General features: G+C 42.1%; 1 protein-coding gene across 2 annotated transcripts in view; it reads left to right on the forward strand.

Annotated features, from left to right (window-relative positions):
- Positions 1 to 341: 341 nt before the first annotated feature.
- VPS54 (VPS54 subunit of GARP complex) overlaps positions 342 to 16,248 on the forward strand; it is a 40,376-nt gene continuing 24,469 nt past the window's right edge. The window contains exons 1-7 of one of the 2 annotated variants that reach the window (XM_065739585.1): positions 342 to 429; positions 757 to 863; positions 8,457 to 8,618; positions 9,424 to 9,665; positions 11,065 to 11,143; positions 13,655 to 13,689; positions 14,930 to 15,061. In XM_065739585.1, coding sequence (XP_065595657.1) covers positions 8,483 to 8,618; positions 9,424 to 9,665; positions 11,065 to 11,143; positions 13,655 to 13,689; positions 14,930 to 15,061 — 624 coding nt within the window. In that variant the 5' untranslated portion in view covers positions 342 to 429; positions 757 to 863; positions 8,457 to 8,482. Of the gene's footprint in view, positions 430 to 756; positions 864 to 8,456; positions 8,619 to 9,423; positions 9,666 to 10,273; positions 10,318 to 11,064; positions 11,144 to 13,654; positions 13,690 to 14,929; positions 15,062 to 16,248 lie in introns of those variants that run through there. The other variant, XM_065739586.1, reaches the window with a different exon arrangement.

The following is a 16,248-nucleotide window of genomic DNA, read 5'->3' on the forward strand; positions in this document are numbered from 1 at the left end:
CACGTCCACCTGCTTCTTCGCTCCTTAATACCAATGGAATTACTGTCATTAATCAATCAGAGCCTCGAGCGGCCCTGCATCCTGACAGCTTCTGAATGTAAGACACTGCGTTAGCGCCCATCAGTACATAAAGTGCCCTGTATTTCGTAGGATCCGACTCTCCCCAGCGCGACTGCGGCGGCCAGCTGCGGAACCGGAGCCCCAAACGCAGCACCCCAACACCGCAAATGGCGGCGCGGCTCCCGCACAGACACCCCCGGGCGACTACCCCCGGCCGGGGGCAGCCCCTTCCGCCGGCCGCGGCTCCTCCTCCGGGCGCCGAGCTGGGAGAGGCGGTGCCTGGGCTCCTCCCGCCGCCGTGCCGCCGCCCGGCCCGCTTCCTGCGCCGGGGAGCGACGTGTCGGCGCGGCGGTGCGCGCTAGGCCGCAGGTAGGCAGCGGGGAGCCCCGGCCGCAGTCTGAGGCGTTTTTGTGTGTGGGGGTCTCCCCCGGCCCCGCTCAGGGAAGTTTAACCCCCCCCCCCCGGGGCTCTTTGTGTGGGCGGCCCCAGCCTTGGCTGGGCGGGCGCTGGCGGAGCGCGGGGCCTGCCCGGGGTTGGGGGGTACGGGGATGAGGGGCAGCCGCGCGGATCGTTTTCTCTGTAAATATCTATTTTGTATTTCTATGGCAACCGCGGAGTGGGAACGGGGCAGAGTTGTGAGGGGAGGTTGTGCCCCGCGAGGACGTGCCGGGCTCTAAGGTGGTCTTCTCCCCTCAGGACCTCGGCTGCCGCGCAGCCACAGCTCCGGCAGGTTGTGGTATGATGCAACCGGCAGAGATATGACGACGGCCTCCTCCAGGTGCTCCGCGAGTGTTCTCACCAAGGTACGGACGTGGAGCTGAGACCAGGGCTTTTGCGGGCGGCATAATGGGTTTTCTCAGGAATGGCTGCACACTTGCGGCCTGGGGGGATGGGAATGGGGACGGGGAGCACTGTTCTTGTTTGCTTCTTCCTAAAGCCCCTTCAGAACTGTGATGGTTCCCAAGCTTGTTGATAAGCGTGATCGCAGTCACTTTGCCCCTCTGCTCTGGTGCTGAGGGATGTGACACAGCAGCAGGGCTCTTTGGGTCAGGTGAATGCTTGGACCTCGTGATCCTGAAGGGTCTCTTCTGACCTGGGTGGGTGTATAGTTATGTGATAAAACTGTGGAGAAACAACGGTTCTCACCTTTCCCTGCCTCCATAGCAGTAAGTTCCACTGAGAGAGATGTAGCTTGATGCATGTGTCCAATATTGAGCACTTGTTCTCTCAACCAAGTGCTAGTTTTGTGATGTCCAGTTCTGTCCCTACCATTGTGTTTGTTTCCTTATCCATTTTCCTTATATTCTGTGAATACTTTGGAATTCTATTATGGAACACAGAGTAATCTCAAACTTGTAAAGGACGTAAAAATATTTATCTGGGAAAAGTGTGTATGTGCTTTTGAGAGTTTTAAGATGCAGGTGGTGTAATGGCTTCACTGTCATACCTATATACTGTCTGGGGGAGTCCTTAACAAGAAGATGACCTATGAAATGAGGATCCTGAAGAGTAACCACAATTGCTCTGTGCGTCCACAGCTTCTTTGAATCACTATGAAGCAGTGTTCTTATAAATAGCCTGACTGCAGTATGTTGATTGTTGTAGTGGCTGCAGTAATTCTCTAGTCTGAGAGCCTGTGTGACTCCTTCCCAAATTGTAGTATATACAAAAGCTATAGTTAGTCTGTTGAAATCCTCTGGAAGTGAGACAGTGCTTCTCTTGGGTAGGAAAACAATGCCTAAGATGAGGTAATTGCCAGGATGTCTACTACTATCTAAGCAAAAGCTACTGTGTGTTGTGTGGGCAGCCTCTTCAGTGAGACCTGCAGCCTGTATGCTGGGTAGGAGCTTGGCCTCTGCCATCCTGTTCCCCAATTAACATGTGGAGACAGCTGTCCTGGGGTCCCAAGGTCTTCAGTACCAATTTTCTATGCGGTAGAAGTCTTGTGCATACGTCGAGAAATTTTATCTTGCTGTTGGTGATATGAACTTCATGGGAAGAGAAGGGGTTGCGTGTTTCCAAGGTTGAACAGAAACATTTCTCTGAGAAGTCTCAGAGGAGCTGTAGAGAGGGCAGATTGAGAATGCAGCCTGCAGACTTGCTTGTTGTCAGTTTGAGTGGGAAGAAGTTGGGAAATAGAATCGTGTAGGTATTGTTTCCTTTGGGGCAGCTGCTTGGTGTAAAAGCCACTTCTGCTTTCCCTTCTCAGACTTCTGGTGAAATGAGGAACTGTGTCTCTTCAGGAGAAGAGTGAAGGGCAACAAACACTCTGTGCTCCAGGCTTGAAATCTTCCCTCTTGGGAAGCTCAGTTTTGTTTTTGGTTTCTGTATCTTCTTTTTCTTTCTTTTTCTTTCTTTTTTTTAGTTTATTTTTACAGTTTATAGTATCATTTTATTTAGGCTTCATTTTGTAATTCCTCCTGCTGTTGTTTTTTGAATAAAGCATAAAGAGAGGATGAGCATGAATGGATGTTCCCCTTATATCTTTCTGGGGCTACATATGATCAAGTCCAAACAAATACTCACAATGCATCTTAGATTCTGCTCTTTTCATCAACCTTACCTAGGTGTTAAGTTTTAAAATAATCTGAGATTTCTCTTCAAAAGGGAAAGAATCCTTAATGTATTTCTCCTCTTACTCAAAAATGTGAAGCTCATTTTCTGATCAAATGTTCCAAAATACTCATCTTTGGATAGAGAAAATGCTAAGATGTTTTAGCTTTGATGCTCATCTTAGAGCACAAAAAGAAACACAAACTCACCACAACTTAAGTGGCAAAGCAGTAGTTATTGGAGTAGCTTATCAGGTGCTTTGCATGGTTGTAGAAAATGTCCATTGGTATTATATGGATACTGTAAACAGCAGAGTAAGATTCTGCTTTTATTTTTTGGTATTGTAGCATTATCAGACTTTTTTATCTCTATAGAAATATTTATTCTATAAGTGGAAACACTGAGGAATGACGAGGAAGTGATGAGGTGATCCCTTTCATTTTGATCTGTCAGGCTGTCCTTAACACTTAGGAGATCTGTCAGCAAAATCGCTGGCACTTCCTGATGCTCCCCAAGGCAAAATTTCAGTGGTCTTGTTTGCCACACACTTGTCCTGCAGAGTGGCTTTCTGCCTCCCAGAGGCTGGCTGACATCCTGTATCAAGCTTGCACAATAAGACTACAAAGTATGATGCCTGCTTTTGGATAATCCCTGTTCTCACCTTTTTTTGCATAATGTCAATATTGTTAAATATTTTTGATTGGCTGTTGCATGGCTGCTTGCAGTTGTGTATGGCTTCAGAAAGACATGATTCCCATGAAAAGTTGAAGCTCTAGAAGCATAGTTTCAGTCTAATGAATAAGCTAACCCTGCTGCTGATAGCAAAGGGAAAGCCTGTGTAGGGAAGCTTGCTTTTGACACAAATCATGAGTTTCTGTCAGACTCCTTTGGGGGAGTTAGAACCTTAAGCGTTACGATTTTTGCTCGGTGCATTTCTGCCTCTCCTCAAAATGTCAGCACTTGCAGCCTATGCCTGTGACAGGCTTCTAGCTGGAGTGCCTGCCAGGGCTCCTTCATCTGTGTTCAGCTGTTTGTCTCTCTGCAGAGCTGGATGAGATTCTCACAATTTTCCAGGAGACAATGCACACTGTAATGCTGACGCCTGAAAAAAAAAAAAAGAGTACAAAGAGATTTCACTCCATTCTTTTGTAATAAGGTGGGCAAGTAACCAGGATCTTGTATGATGTACATTTTTACTGCTTTCTTGTCTGACGTACATTATTACTGCTTTCTTAATTTTTTTTTTCTGAGTGATTCTGCCACTCCTGGCATTGAAGAACTTGACACATAGTGACCTAAATAGCTGTAGGAAAGACTGTTCCTCCAGTGCAGAAGCTGCTTTCTGACTTCGGATTCGTGTTCTTCCTAGGGAAGCTAGGTTTCCAGATGAGAAGAAATGCATTTGGTACATTGGATATGGCACAGATGTTCCATTTAATTTGTTTCATTTAGTACCTGGAGGACTGTGAAATAACAGCTTTGGAGATGGTTTGTCTATAGGGAGATACATCCCTCTCAAACTTTTAACATGACGTTTACACTTGTGTATTATTCTAAATAATTAGTATGTGCACTCAAACGACCATAGACTATTAACTCGAAGTGAGCTATTGGAAGGCACACCAAATGTGGACAATTTGGCATGGGGACATGTTACAACTCTGACTCCAACCTTGCCACCTCCCTGACAATCTACTGCTTGCTGTAAAAGCCCATGCTGTAAATAGGTGTTCAGAAAGAGCAATTCAGTTAGAACAGCTTCCAGTGCCTTACCCTTGCTCTCTGAAACTGCTTAAATCTTTAAGCTGAAAGCTGGCTGTCTTGGTGCCTTCACTGAAAGAGATGTCTGTTTTGAGGCACAAGGGCAAGTGTGGAAATCAGGTTGAAAGAAATAGCTTGCATCAGTCCAGGCTGCTTCTTACTGTCTTACAAAGGTGGTTTGTACTTTATGCCTACTCTGGCTTTCTTGTTACGAGGTTAAATCCTGCTGATTTAACACAGAACTGTGTAATAATGGAGTGGGGAACCTAGACTTCTGGGGATAGAATAAATACACTGGACCAATAAGAGACACATCACTGGGTCCCGGAAACAGTCCCTGCTGCATTATTTCCTTTCAGTTATATTTCAGGTATCCCTTTCCTTAGGTAGTATCTCCAGTATTTATCACGTCTGGAAATGAAATGTTTTGCTTTAACACGAATTGTGAGCAGCTTCTGATGGTTTTCTTTTCCAAAGGGCATTAGTTAGCCAGAGCAGTACTTGAAACTGTTTTGACTCCACTCTACAGTTGTCAGACAAAGCAATGGAATATGTATACAGCAGTGGCTGTAATGTGGTATTCATTCTCAATGAGAAACTCCTCACCTTTAGGAGCAGAGCATACCATCCAAAGGTGGTATTGTCTGTGTCGCTCATCTTGAACCATGTGAAGCACTTAAAGGAGAGCTCGCTCAGTGTTGTGTGGTTGGTGTGAAGCCCTGGGTTCTTTCCCCTGGATTCTTAGTATTTCCTCTCAGTTGCTACTGTTTATGTGGCTAAAATGGAGTTTGTAGAACAACTTCTCTGAATTGTGTGGGTGTTTGGAGTTATTAAGTTCCTGGGTGCACCTTGTAGCACCAGCTGACTAATCAAAACCGACAGCTAAAGTTGAAACTACGGTTCCCAGGTTAGATTTATTTTCATTTGGGAGGTAGAATGTACATAAAGGAAAAATTACTACTTCCTTCCCCTTCCTTGTAGAAATTGTGCTGGTTTCATACATTCTAACTTGTGCTGTTAGTACATATTGTGGTTTTACAAACCCAAGTGTGTGCATATGAGGATTCCCACTAAAAACAATTAACTCACATAAAGCAGTTACCTTCAGTGACAAATAGAAAATTGCTCGATAGTACTAATGGAAAGCTGCCAGAAAACGCAGAGACCTGAGAAGGAAAAAAGCCATGGAAAAGTGAGGTTTAGTTTGTGCCCTCTGTCATGTAGTGTGTGGACAGAGATACCACTGGATGCTTCAAGTCTTACCATATCAGATACAATGTGAATAGCCTTTAGAATTTGGAAAGGCAGTTTCTGAGGAACTTCATGCAAATAATAATAGTTCTGGGGAAAAAAAAAAAAGCAAAAACACGTGCACAGTTGTACCACCATCCTGTGCAATTACTTCTGAGTAGTGCTCATAAGTTCGTGTTGTTTGCTGTGCTCTTCTTAACTGCTGAGAGCTTTGTGGTGAAACTGAAATCGTAGAGGAGTCACCACAGAACTGCTTAGAGATGATGTGGTTGAGATATTGCTAACTGCTCAGGTCTCCTGCTTTGCTGACTGCACAACAACCAAGCATTGCTCATGCGTTTATTGTCACAGACATTTTATTCTGTGCTGCACGGCTGTGCTCGAGCAGTAAGGATAGGTAGCAGGTGTAGTTTCATGTCATCCTTTAACTAAGGGAATTAATGTGGTGAATACAGAATAGGTTTAATGTCTTGAAGGAGTGTAACAGATGTGGCCATAATTGGGTGAGTATTTCCATTGTTACCCCAGTATCTAATCCCCTAGGTTTTTTTTTATTGTGCTAGTTTAACATGCGTTGCTAGACAAAATGTGAGTAAATTATAGTGATTACTGGAGAGACCAGAGTTAATCTAACTCAGTTTTAATTGTATACAATTTGAGTATTGGTATCATTAAGTTACCCAGATGCATATTCCTATTGCTGTACATTAACATTGAATGTCACTGTTTCTTGTTACTTTAAATCAGCAGATTTGTCTTTCCCTGCATTGTTTAAAATGCTGATTCAGATGGCTGGTTATAAACCCATGCATCTATGACATCTTTAGCAGGATAACACAAAGAGAGATGCTGTGCTGGTCAGCAAGTGGGACTGTGTTTTCCAGTTGTCTGGAGGTTCAGATGTGGCGCAGGGTGTTTGACTTCACATAGACTTCTCACATTTCTCTTTGTAATTTGGATTTAATGCTGCTAATTGTGTTCAGTTGCTCTTTCTCCCTCGCTTTGAAGCAGTGCTTCCTACAGTAAGGAATACAGTTTGAGGGATGCCTGGTTTTGGCAGTACAGGTAGGTTTATTTCTGTGCAAACGTGGCTGTTCACGAAGGTTAATTATCCATAAGGCCCTGACTTATGAATCTACCAGAATAGCTGCTAACTATGAATAATTTAGTGCAGCATCGTATTGCTTGCCACTTTAGAAGGCCTCTCTGTCTGTGAATCTTTATATCTTGTTGGAATCTACTCAATAGCATGAAGGTTACTGCTTGCAATGACATTTTATTGTTCTCTTTTCTCTCTGCTTTAAGAGTTTCTCGGTGTGTAAAGGCAATGTGAGTGTTTTAGTGTGATGGGCAATAAAAATACCTGTACAACAGCAGTTTGTGTCTGAAAATGTGAGGTGTTGAACTTGTCTTTGTTGTTACATTGGCCTTTGAGTTCATCTTAAATCTTGCCCTCGTGTAATGCAGTTAGCATTTTGGCCGTGGCATTTTATGTCACATCTTAGAATAATCTTTGGAGCAATACTTTGTTACAGGGAAAGGATAGAGACTTAAAGACTTGAGAGCCAGAATGCAGGATTTCAGTGCTTCCTACAAATGGCTTTAACTGCTCGTGTGTCCCCTAGAGCAGGCTGTGAGTCATGTTACAGAGGCTTTTCTGGGGAGAAAATCTGCCAGTGCAAGATGCCAAAGAACATGGGATGAGAATGTCAGGGTAAGAGCATAAGAATGCATACCTCTAACAGAAATAGTAACAAAGTTCTCTTTGGGATGTTTTGAGGAAAGAGACTGATGCTGTAAGCTGTATAGAAAAGATGTGGAAAATTATTACATCCCAACTTCCCTTTGTGCTCCCGTTCTCTATCTGAAGTTCTGTACTGACCGTATAGGAAACAGTCACCGCTCCCCAGGGGAGGAGGAGATGGGTTTCCAGGTCCTCTGCACACTTATAAAAAGGGTTACTGGTCTGTTCTCACCCCTTCAGCAGTCACTTAGGGCACACAAAAGCGCGTTTATTGCGTTGGCAGCAGAAGGGAGCAAGGCATGTGTCCATCTGCCATAAGTGCTGATGGCCAGTCTTCTGCTGCAGTGCTTGCTGTTTTGTGCTCCTGCTCTTCAGGTGCTCTCCTAGTGCTGTGCGTGTCTTAGCTTGTCCTTAGAACTGTTTTGCAGGATGTTTCCAGCCTAGCTTAGAAAGAGGAACTTTTTTTTTTTTTTTTTTCCAAAATAGATTTTCTGCAGTGTAAGTGATGCTGTTAGAAGTTGGTAAATGCCAAGTTCTTGCAGGGTGTGTTTATTTCCCTTGAGAGGGGAGGTTTTGGATCAGTGCATCCGAGCTGTGTGTTTTGTTGAGCTCGCACACCTGCAGTAGTTGAGCAGTTGGGACTGAGTCAGCGCTCTGCACTGGTCTGGTGTGGAGCAGCTGCGGGGCAGCGGGTGCAGGCAGCAGCTCTATGCCCACATACAGGGCTGGGCTGTTTACCTAAGCTCCCTGCTATCTCCCAGGGAGATGTACCCTGAGCACGTGTGCTGGAAGTGCAGCAGATCTGGCCGCAAGAAGTGCCTGAAAGATTTCTGCTACTGTTGTTAACATCTGCGTTTATTGAACTAACCTTCATTCCTGAGGGTGGGGGAGGAAACAGGCTGTGAAGTTGCATTCTGCCTCCTGGTTTTCTCTTTAAAATGTTTTTCTATGTTCCTCTTGAAATGTGTCAGTTAAATTGTTGCAGTTACAATAATAATAATAATACTGTGTACCTGCTGCCATCTTTTTTTGGTAGCCTGTTAACAGAACTTCATTGAAGCCTGGATGTTTATTGTTTCTCTTTTAGCTTTTATCACGAGGTGATTTTATGCAATGGCATCAAGCCACAGTTCTTCACCAGTGCCTCAGCCAAACAGCAGTGATGCTTTCTTTAAAAAGGAAAAGGATGTTGCAAAACGCATCCAGCCTGTGCAGTCACTGCCTGATGTGTGTCCCAAGGAGCCTACAGGTAATGCTGGGGGGCAAAGTGAACGCGCAATTAAATTTGTGATCTCAAAAATCCCTTTTCAGTTCTTCAGTCAAATTTTCTTGTATTCTGGGTGCAGTGTAATAAGACATAGTCTTACTTCAAAGTGTGCCAGATTTCTGCTTTATATCACCCAGTTCCCTTTGGAGCACGCCGTTTGCAGCTTCTTCTTAGATCTCCACTTTATATAGAGGGCCTTTTGTGGGTGATCGTACACTGTACCACGCACAGGAAGGTGTATTCTGTGAAGCCTGTAGCAGACCTACCCAGCGTGCTTGGAGTCCAGCTGCTTTACTTTGGAACGCCCAGCCCTCTTGCAATGGGAAGCGAAACACCAAGACATATCTCTACCACTGTCATAAGTCTCTAGCAGTCGTAACACCAGCCAAAGTTATAGCTGCTGTGTTATACCCAACTAGGATGGGATCTTAAGAATTAAGGAATGTAATTCTAATAAATTTCAGCTGTATTTCTGATCAAGTAGTCAGTTGAGATTATGAAAAAATTGTCTAAGTAGTTGGATTTTTGTCTCTTCAGTGTAACTTAGTAGAGTTGAGCTAAAGTTAGTGAGTGTGGGTTTGTTATTGTGTTCAAAACTTGTGTTGATTAATGTGATAGAAGGAATATCTTAAGTTCTGGAAGAAATGGAAAAGTAGTGCGTCTTTCGGGTAGGTAATTCTGATCCATTGTGTAATTGTTAAAACAGTTTGCTTAAGAACTGCATTTGAACAAAAATATAACTTTCAGTTTCACAGCTTAACAGACTGCCTTATCTTTTGTGCTGCAGGTGATCCCAGTAGTTTATGTGACAGCCCGTCTCTTGTTGCGGATCAGCACAGATGGACTATTTATCATTCCAAAGTCAATCTCCCAGCAGCACTAAATGATCCTAGGTTAGCAAAAAGGGAATCTGATTTCTTTACAAAAACGTGGGGAGTGGACTTTGTGGACTCTGAAGTCACGCCTTCATTCTACCTCCCACAGATCACCAAGGAACATTTTGCATTATACCAACAGGAAATCGCTTCGGTAAGAACCCAAAATTAGATGCATGTAGACTAGAAAGAGGTGTGAAAACCTCCTTCTAATTAGAGATTGTCCTTGTTAGTAGACCATTGTACAGTTAGCTGATGATTAATATGTTTTCCAGTGCTTGTTGACTCTTCATCAGGTGTTTCTTGTTTTATAATCTCATTATTCTTAGTGTGAAAAATGTCTACATTTTCTCTAGACAGTTTCATGTTTTTTTTTCTGTTGTATTTCTGAATACTGTACTCTGTACCAAGACTTACAGTTATATCACTTCTTTCTGATTATTAATCCTTTTTCTGTAGGGATTCTTTTGTGCTTGAGCTTTACAGGGTGATGTTTCCAGACCTATGGATCAAATTTAAGACACAACTATGTGCTGCAAAAACTAGACAGATTTTTGAAGAATCTCCAATTTAAAAATACATGCATGAAGCTCTTAAACTAGATGCATTATCTTGATGATTTCTTTTGTAACAGGAAATTTTAAGCTACATCTAAGGACGCCAGGACCAGTAGGAGACTTCTAAAATCTCTTAAAAATACAGGTGTCAATAAGTCAGTAAGTATGTAGTAACATTCTTTTTCTTTTATTTTTTTTCCCTGAGCTGAAAGAGCATACAGAAGTCTCCCACTGTTTTCTGCTTCCTTGGTTTGTAACTTTTTCTTACTTTTCTGCTGCTACAGAGTGAGCTGCATAAGGTGTTAATTGTTATAAATGGTAGTTGAAATATGTAAAGAATTGTCTGTAGTGCCATTTGTTCACACGTTCAAAATTTAAAATATTTAAGAGTTTGTCTGTTAAAATTGACATGTAATGAATGCAGTGACTGCATAGCGAAAGTTTTGGAAAGAGGGAACTGAAGCATGATGTAGCTTCTAGCAGAGATTCAGCTAACATTGGTGGTCTTTAGAAGTATAATTTCTAATTGCTGTGGTCACCAGTGTTGATTGTACCTGTAGATAAAATTTGAAGCTCAGCATGACAAACCAAAATATTTGATTTCAGCTAGGTGAACTAGCAAAGAAAAAGTGTTTATTGTACATTGATGTGATGTCTGGATCAGACAGCAAATGAATATTGTAATTACGTTGATCTGTTGTTTTATCTCCTTACATAGAGAGGTTATTATGGCATTTCAGTAGCTTCTATGTTCATTTTCTCTTGAGCTGTAAAGATACTGAAAAAACAGCATAATGTACCACAGGCTGAAATTTTTGGTCCTTTCACTTGGACAAGCATCATCTGAGTTTTTAAAAGGGGAAAAAATATTATTATGAAGCTTTCAGAATTACTTAGCACAATGCAATATATTTCCCTGAAAATGTTCTGTTTCAGAGAAAAAGTATCTTTTTTAACTTCTTAGAGTAATTCTTTTAATATGTTTTCTCTTTACAGAGAGAGAAGCTTCATGAAAGATGCAAGAATATTTGTCCTTCTAAAGATACCTTCGACAGGACTCTATTACACACCTATGGTACAGTCAGAGCCTTCCTTTAGTCATTAAAAAGTCATTTATTTCTTGAATTCTGTAACACACCAATTATCTCCTTTACTTGCTAATAGGTTTCATGTGCAAAAATAGCTGCTGGTGATTCCTTTATAACAATAATTGAAAACCCAGGCGTAATTGATTACATGTATTCATGACAGCTGCTGATATTTGATAGGTCAAAATGCTTGAGACCTGCTCATAACTTCTTCCTTGGTGGGTCATTAACTCCCTGGCAGCATTTTCTTTGACTTTCTTTTGTTTAAGATAAATGGAAACTATTGCATTAAATTTCTTTGCCAAGAAGAGCAGCAGCAGTGGGCCATTCCCAGCTGTCTGTCTTGAGGATCCTAGAAGGGTTGAAACAGGAAGTAATGTCTGGAGATGCTCTGGTACAAAACCCCCTGCTCTAGCAGGGTCACTTAAGGCTGATGCCCCGCACTCTGACCAGTGTGGTTTTAATGATCTCTTCAGGTGGAGGCTACATTATCACTCTGGGCAGTCTTCTTCAGTTTTTGACCACCCTCAGAGTGAAAGATTCATGTTTCAGTTTGTACTTTTTGCCTCTTGTCCTATCACTGGACAGACAGAAGAGTCTGACTTCTTCACAGCCTTCCATCAGATATTTTATAAACATTGGTAAGAGCTTTTCCAGGCTAAGCAGTTTGAGCTCTCTGAGCCTCTCCTCATGCAAAATACACCCTGGTCTGTCATTCAACTTTGTGCAGTGAGTCCAGTGACAGGCCAGTATGTTCAGATCTTTCTTTTACTGGGCAGTCCAGAACTGGCCATGGTATTTCAGATGTTGTTTCACCCGTGCTGCCTAGAGGGAGGATTGCTTTCCCTCGATCTGCAGGCAGTGTTCTTCCTAATGGAGCCCAGGATGCTTGGCCACAAGGGTGCAGTGCTGGCTCTCGGTCAGTTTGCTGGCCACCAGGACCTGAAGGGCCTGCTCTGCAGAAGTGTTTCTCTGATTACTTTTAGCAAAGTCTACCAGGAGTGCTTGTTGGTGTCTGCAGTTGTAGCAAGGCTGAGTTCCTAGATTTTTCAGAAATAGTTCAAGTAATATGAAACTCACCAAAGGGGAGAAGCAAAAGGTAAAAAATATGTAATCTGTAGCAAGCTTGTAATATTTAATTTCTTTTAATTTATTTTCTCAAAAGTGTTAACATAAAAAGGTTCATCTGTCAACCACTGATTGATCAGGCTCATCTGATAAATTGTCTATGGGTAATGCAGCAAAAAGCATTCAGTAGTACATTTCTTCTGATTAAGCTGTTCTTCCAATCAGCTTTCTTCCTCTTCCATGCATAAAGAAGCCCTTCTGCAGTTTTTTCTGGGCTTGTTATTTTGAAGCAGCTGTCCCTGAGTGAGTGTTCATGGCACGTACTGCAAAATAGAAATTTCTTCTTCAGGCTTAGCTTAATCCATTTTGAAAGAGTTTTTTGTTTTGAGAAAGAAAATGACTGTCACCAAAGTAATTGGAAGCTCCCTGTTTGTGTGGATGGGCAGTTCCTCATAGAAGCATCATTAGGGAAACAGAGCTCTGGATGTTCTAGTTTCTTTTTTTGGCATTGCCTGTTTTTCGCTAACTCCAGCCCACAAGACCAGGCCTTTCCCTTCTGTAAGAGTTGGTCTATATTTCAATATCTACAAGGTGGCAAAGAGGTGAGAGAGATGTGGGAGATAATGCTGATGTAGTGTCTGCCACACTTCTCAGAAACAGGTAGACTGGCTTATTACTTTAGAATTCTACACTTTTCACTGCTATGTGCCTGTTCTTCCAGCTCATCTAGCTCACCCTATTCTAGTGTCAGTGGAGCTTACCTCGGAGAGAAGGTGCACTGTGTGTTTGAGACTGTCCTGAGTTCTTATTCATCCTGGCCAGCTGTTGCACACAGCACTGGGAGGGTGAATGCATAAGTCATTATATGGGTGGCTTTGATTTGGATTACCAAAACTGAGATAGTGTTAGAGGACCTTTTACTAGCCCTTTGTAGTTGATTGAACACTGCATAACAGAATGTGAGATCCTAAGTAGACTGCTTTGTACTACTAATGTTTTCATTGTCAAAGCAGTGGAGTAGGAGCACCTTTGAACACTCCACGCACAAGGCCTAGACTGCAAAGGACAGCAGAGTACTTGTAACAGAATAATTCAGGTTAGAAGGAGCTATTGTGCAATTGTTACCTTAAGGCAACTTCAGCTGTGTGGGCAGATTAGGCTGCTTTACCCAGTCAGGCCTTTAAAAACTTCAAGGATGGTGAATGTGCAGTGCCTCTGGACAGCTTGTTTGACTGTCTTCCTGGAGAAAAATGTTTTCACATACATTCAGGGCCTCCAGGCTTTCAATTTCTGACCATTGCTTGTCTACTCACTGTGAGGAGTGTGGTACTTTTGTTCTGAAAACCTCCTTGTAGTATTTAGTAGTGCTCAAGGAAATAGTTTTCAGTTCTTTGCTCATGAGTGACTACTTGTGTTTTGCTTTATTTTAGATAAATCCAGGACAGATCTGGAGCAAGTACCTAAGGTATGGCTTTTGTGAACATTGACCTTATTTAAGAATTTCTCATATAGAGCCTTGAATATACGAATGTACTCTCTTGCATGTGGAAGTCTTGTCCAAGTTAATTGAAGCAATCTCTAGCACATCAAATTTACCAAAATTAAGAACAATCTTTTTGTTTTATTTATTGTCTGTGTTTTGTTTCCTGTGGTCTCAATCTTGAGGTAGAGCCCCATCATCTTAGAATACGAATGCTATTTTAAAAAGTCTTCAGTAGTTAAAACTTTAGAGCTAGGCTAAATTAGCCATCCTGTTTCAGGAGGAAAGGGAAACCAAAGTGCTTGGCAAGTTTGAATACTACATAATGTGTACGAATTAGCATTAGATTCTGCTCCTTGAATCCTCAAGTAAAGCACTCTTGCATATATTCTTGCAGCACGTGTGATGTGATTTTTATGTGACAGGATGATAAAAGATACCACCCTGGATTCCACTTCAGTCTGAATAATTTTTAAAGTAGATTAAAGAGCCAGAGTGTTAATATGGGTCAGCATCCCTGTGCCAGTTATGAATGCACCTTAATAGCTGTCACTGCAATGTCCAATAAAGAAGAATGTTTGAGTATAGTAGGATGCTATAGTCTGTGTTGAACCTATTAAACTTACACTTCATAAACAGAGGTAGTGCTGTCTAGTTGAGTGCCTCAAGTCTGTAGTAGTTTTGTCAAGTGCAAATAACACAACCAAGTCTTTCAGTGACAGGTACATTCGTTGTACTGCGCTAAAGGAAATGGACTTCAGGCTCTGTTCCTTCCTAAGCACCACTTGGTGCTTGTGGGCAGCTGAGCAGCTGCATCTTCAGTCTGCTAGAAATTAAGGCCCCAGAAATGAATACAGGATGCCTCTGCTGTTGAAGAATATTTGCACTTCTCCCTTAGAGATACGTGTGCAATTTAGTGTTACCTGCATTTTCATGCTTAGGATGTTTAGATCATCTTGAGTGCTTGATAGCCCAGGTAATATTGGAGCTCCCTTCAAATTCTAGGAACGTGATGATTTGTCAGATCATGCAAGCTTTTAAAGCATGAAGTAAAACAGTTATAAGGTCTAGAACGGATATGTTTGAGTTGATAAATGAAAGTTTGACTTTTGAAGAAATAAACGAATAAGGTCACTGTTACTTTTGTGAACCAGAATGTCTTTTAACTGGCAAGAACATAAGGGGTGAGAGAGATGCATTTATTTCTTTTGTTTCTCTGTTTCAGATTTTTATGAAACCAGATTTTGCCTTGGAAGATTCCTTAACATTTAATGCCGTTTTACCATGGTCTCATTTTAGTACTGCTGGTGGAAAAGGAAATCGTGATGCAGCTTCCTCCAAGTTACTTCAAGAAAAGGTAAGAATCCCCCCATATCTGGCTGAACCAGACAGGCCCCGCTACAAAGTAACTTGCTCCTTCCTTACATTGTCCACCATGCCATAAAGTGGCTTCTAGGAATTTACTTTGTAGTTTCTTGTGGCAGTTGCTGTGCAAAGATGAAAAGGCTGTGTCTGGCACATGCTGGAGAGTTGCTGAGTGTCTGGTTGTAGGGCTGGCAGCATCAGGATGGACGCTCAGCAACACTTGCAGTGAAGGAGACCCAGAGACCCCGTTGATGGAGCAGGATGGAAATAAGGCTGTAGATAGCTGTGAGTCGTGCTTTCTTAGAGAGTATAAAAATACTTAACAGGACCATTTTATGCTATTTGCCTCCAAAACCACATACATGAAACCATGTTACACTACTTGATGCTTCTAGAATGAGCCCACGCTTTTTGTTTTTGCTTTTTAAAGGCTTTTAACTGCCCCAAATTTGTTCACATCAATTAGGCAGGTAGACAGGCATCCTGTTGCACTAATTTCCACTTCAGATCCCAGTACTATTTTTCAAGAGGTTTTGGAAAAACTTGCTGTAAACGCACATACTTAGACTATTGCTGCTTGTCTGCTTGAACAATTTCCCTCTGAAAATTTAGTCTGTCTTACCTCATTCTATTTCTTGCCTTTCATTGGGACTGTAAGCTCTTTGAGGCAGGTGCTGTCATTTTATTCTGTTTGTTCTACAACACTTGGCATAGTGAGGGGGCATGGGGCATCTGGTTGCAAATTTATATATATATGAATTTATCGTGATAACCCTTTCCTTTATCCTTGTGTCACAGTCTGTCTCAACTTCTATGGGTAAGGTGTGTCACAGCTGATTGGTGGTGGATGCTTTTGGTTTAAACATATTACAAAAAAGATGAGTTCGCACACTGCATAAATCCCCACTGTAAAAAGTATGCAAGATGGAAATAACTGTATAACTGACTTTCTTTTTTCCATCTCTGGATAGGATTCTTGGAGTTCAGCATGAGGTTTGAGTGCTTGGCACCTCTTAGAAACCAGGTCATTTGAGTATTAGCATTCAGATGAGCATTCTAATACCTCAGTCTTTTGAGTTCGCATATTCAGCGTGAGCCAGAACACAGAGCTTTTACAGCTCAGATAATCAGGCCAACCCAGTGGTCTGGTAGCATAATGAATTTGCATTTGTTCAACAT

The sequence above is a fragment of the Cyrtonyx montezumae genome, unplaced genomic scaffold (assembly GCF_038088225.1).
Source record: "Cyrtonyx montezumae isolate F1298 unplaced genomic scaffold, pur_monq_1.0 scaffold_24, whole genome shotgun sequence".
Taxonomy (NCBI): Eukaryota; Metazoa; Chordata; class Aves; order Galliformes; family Odontophoridae; genus Cyrtonyx; species Cyrtonyx montezumae.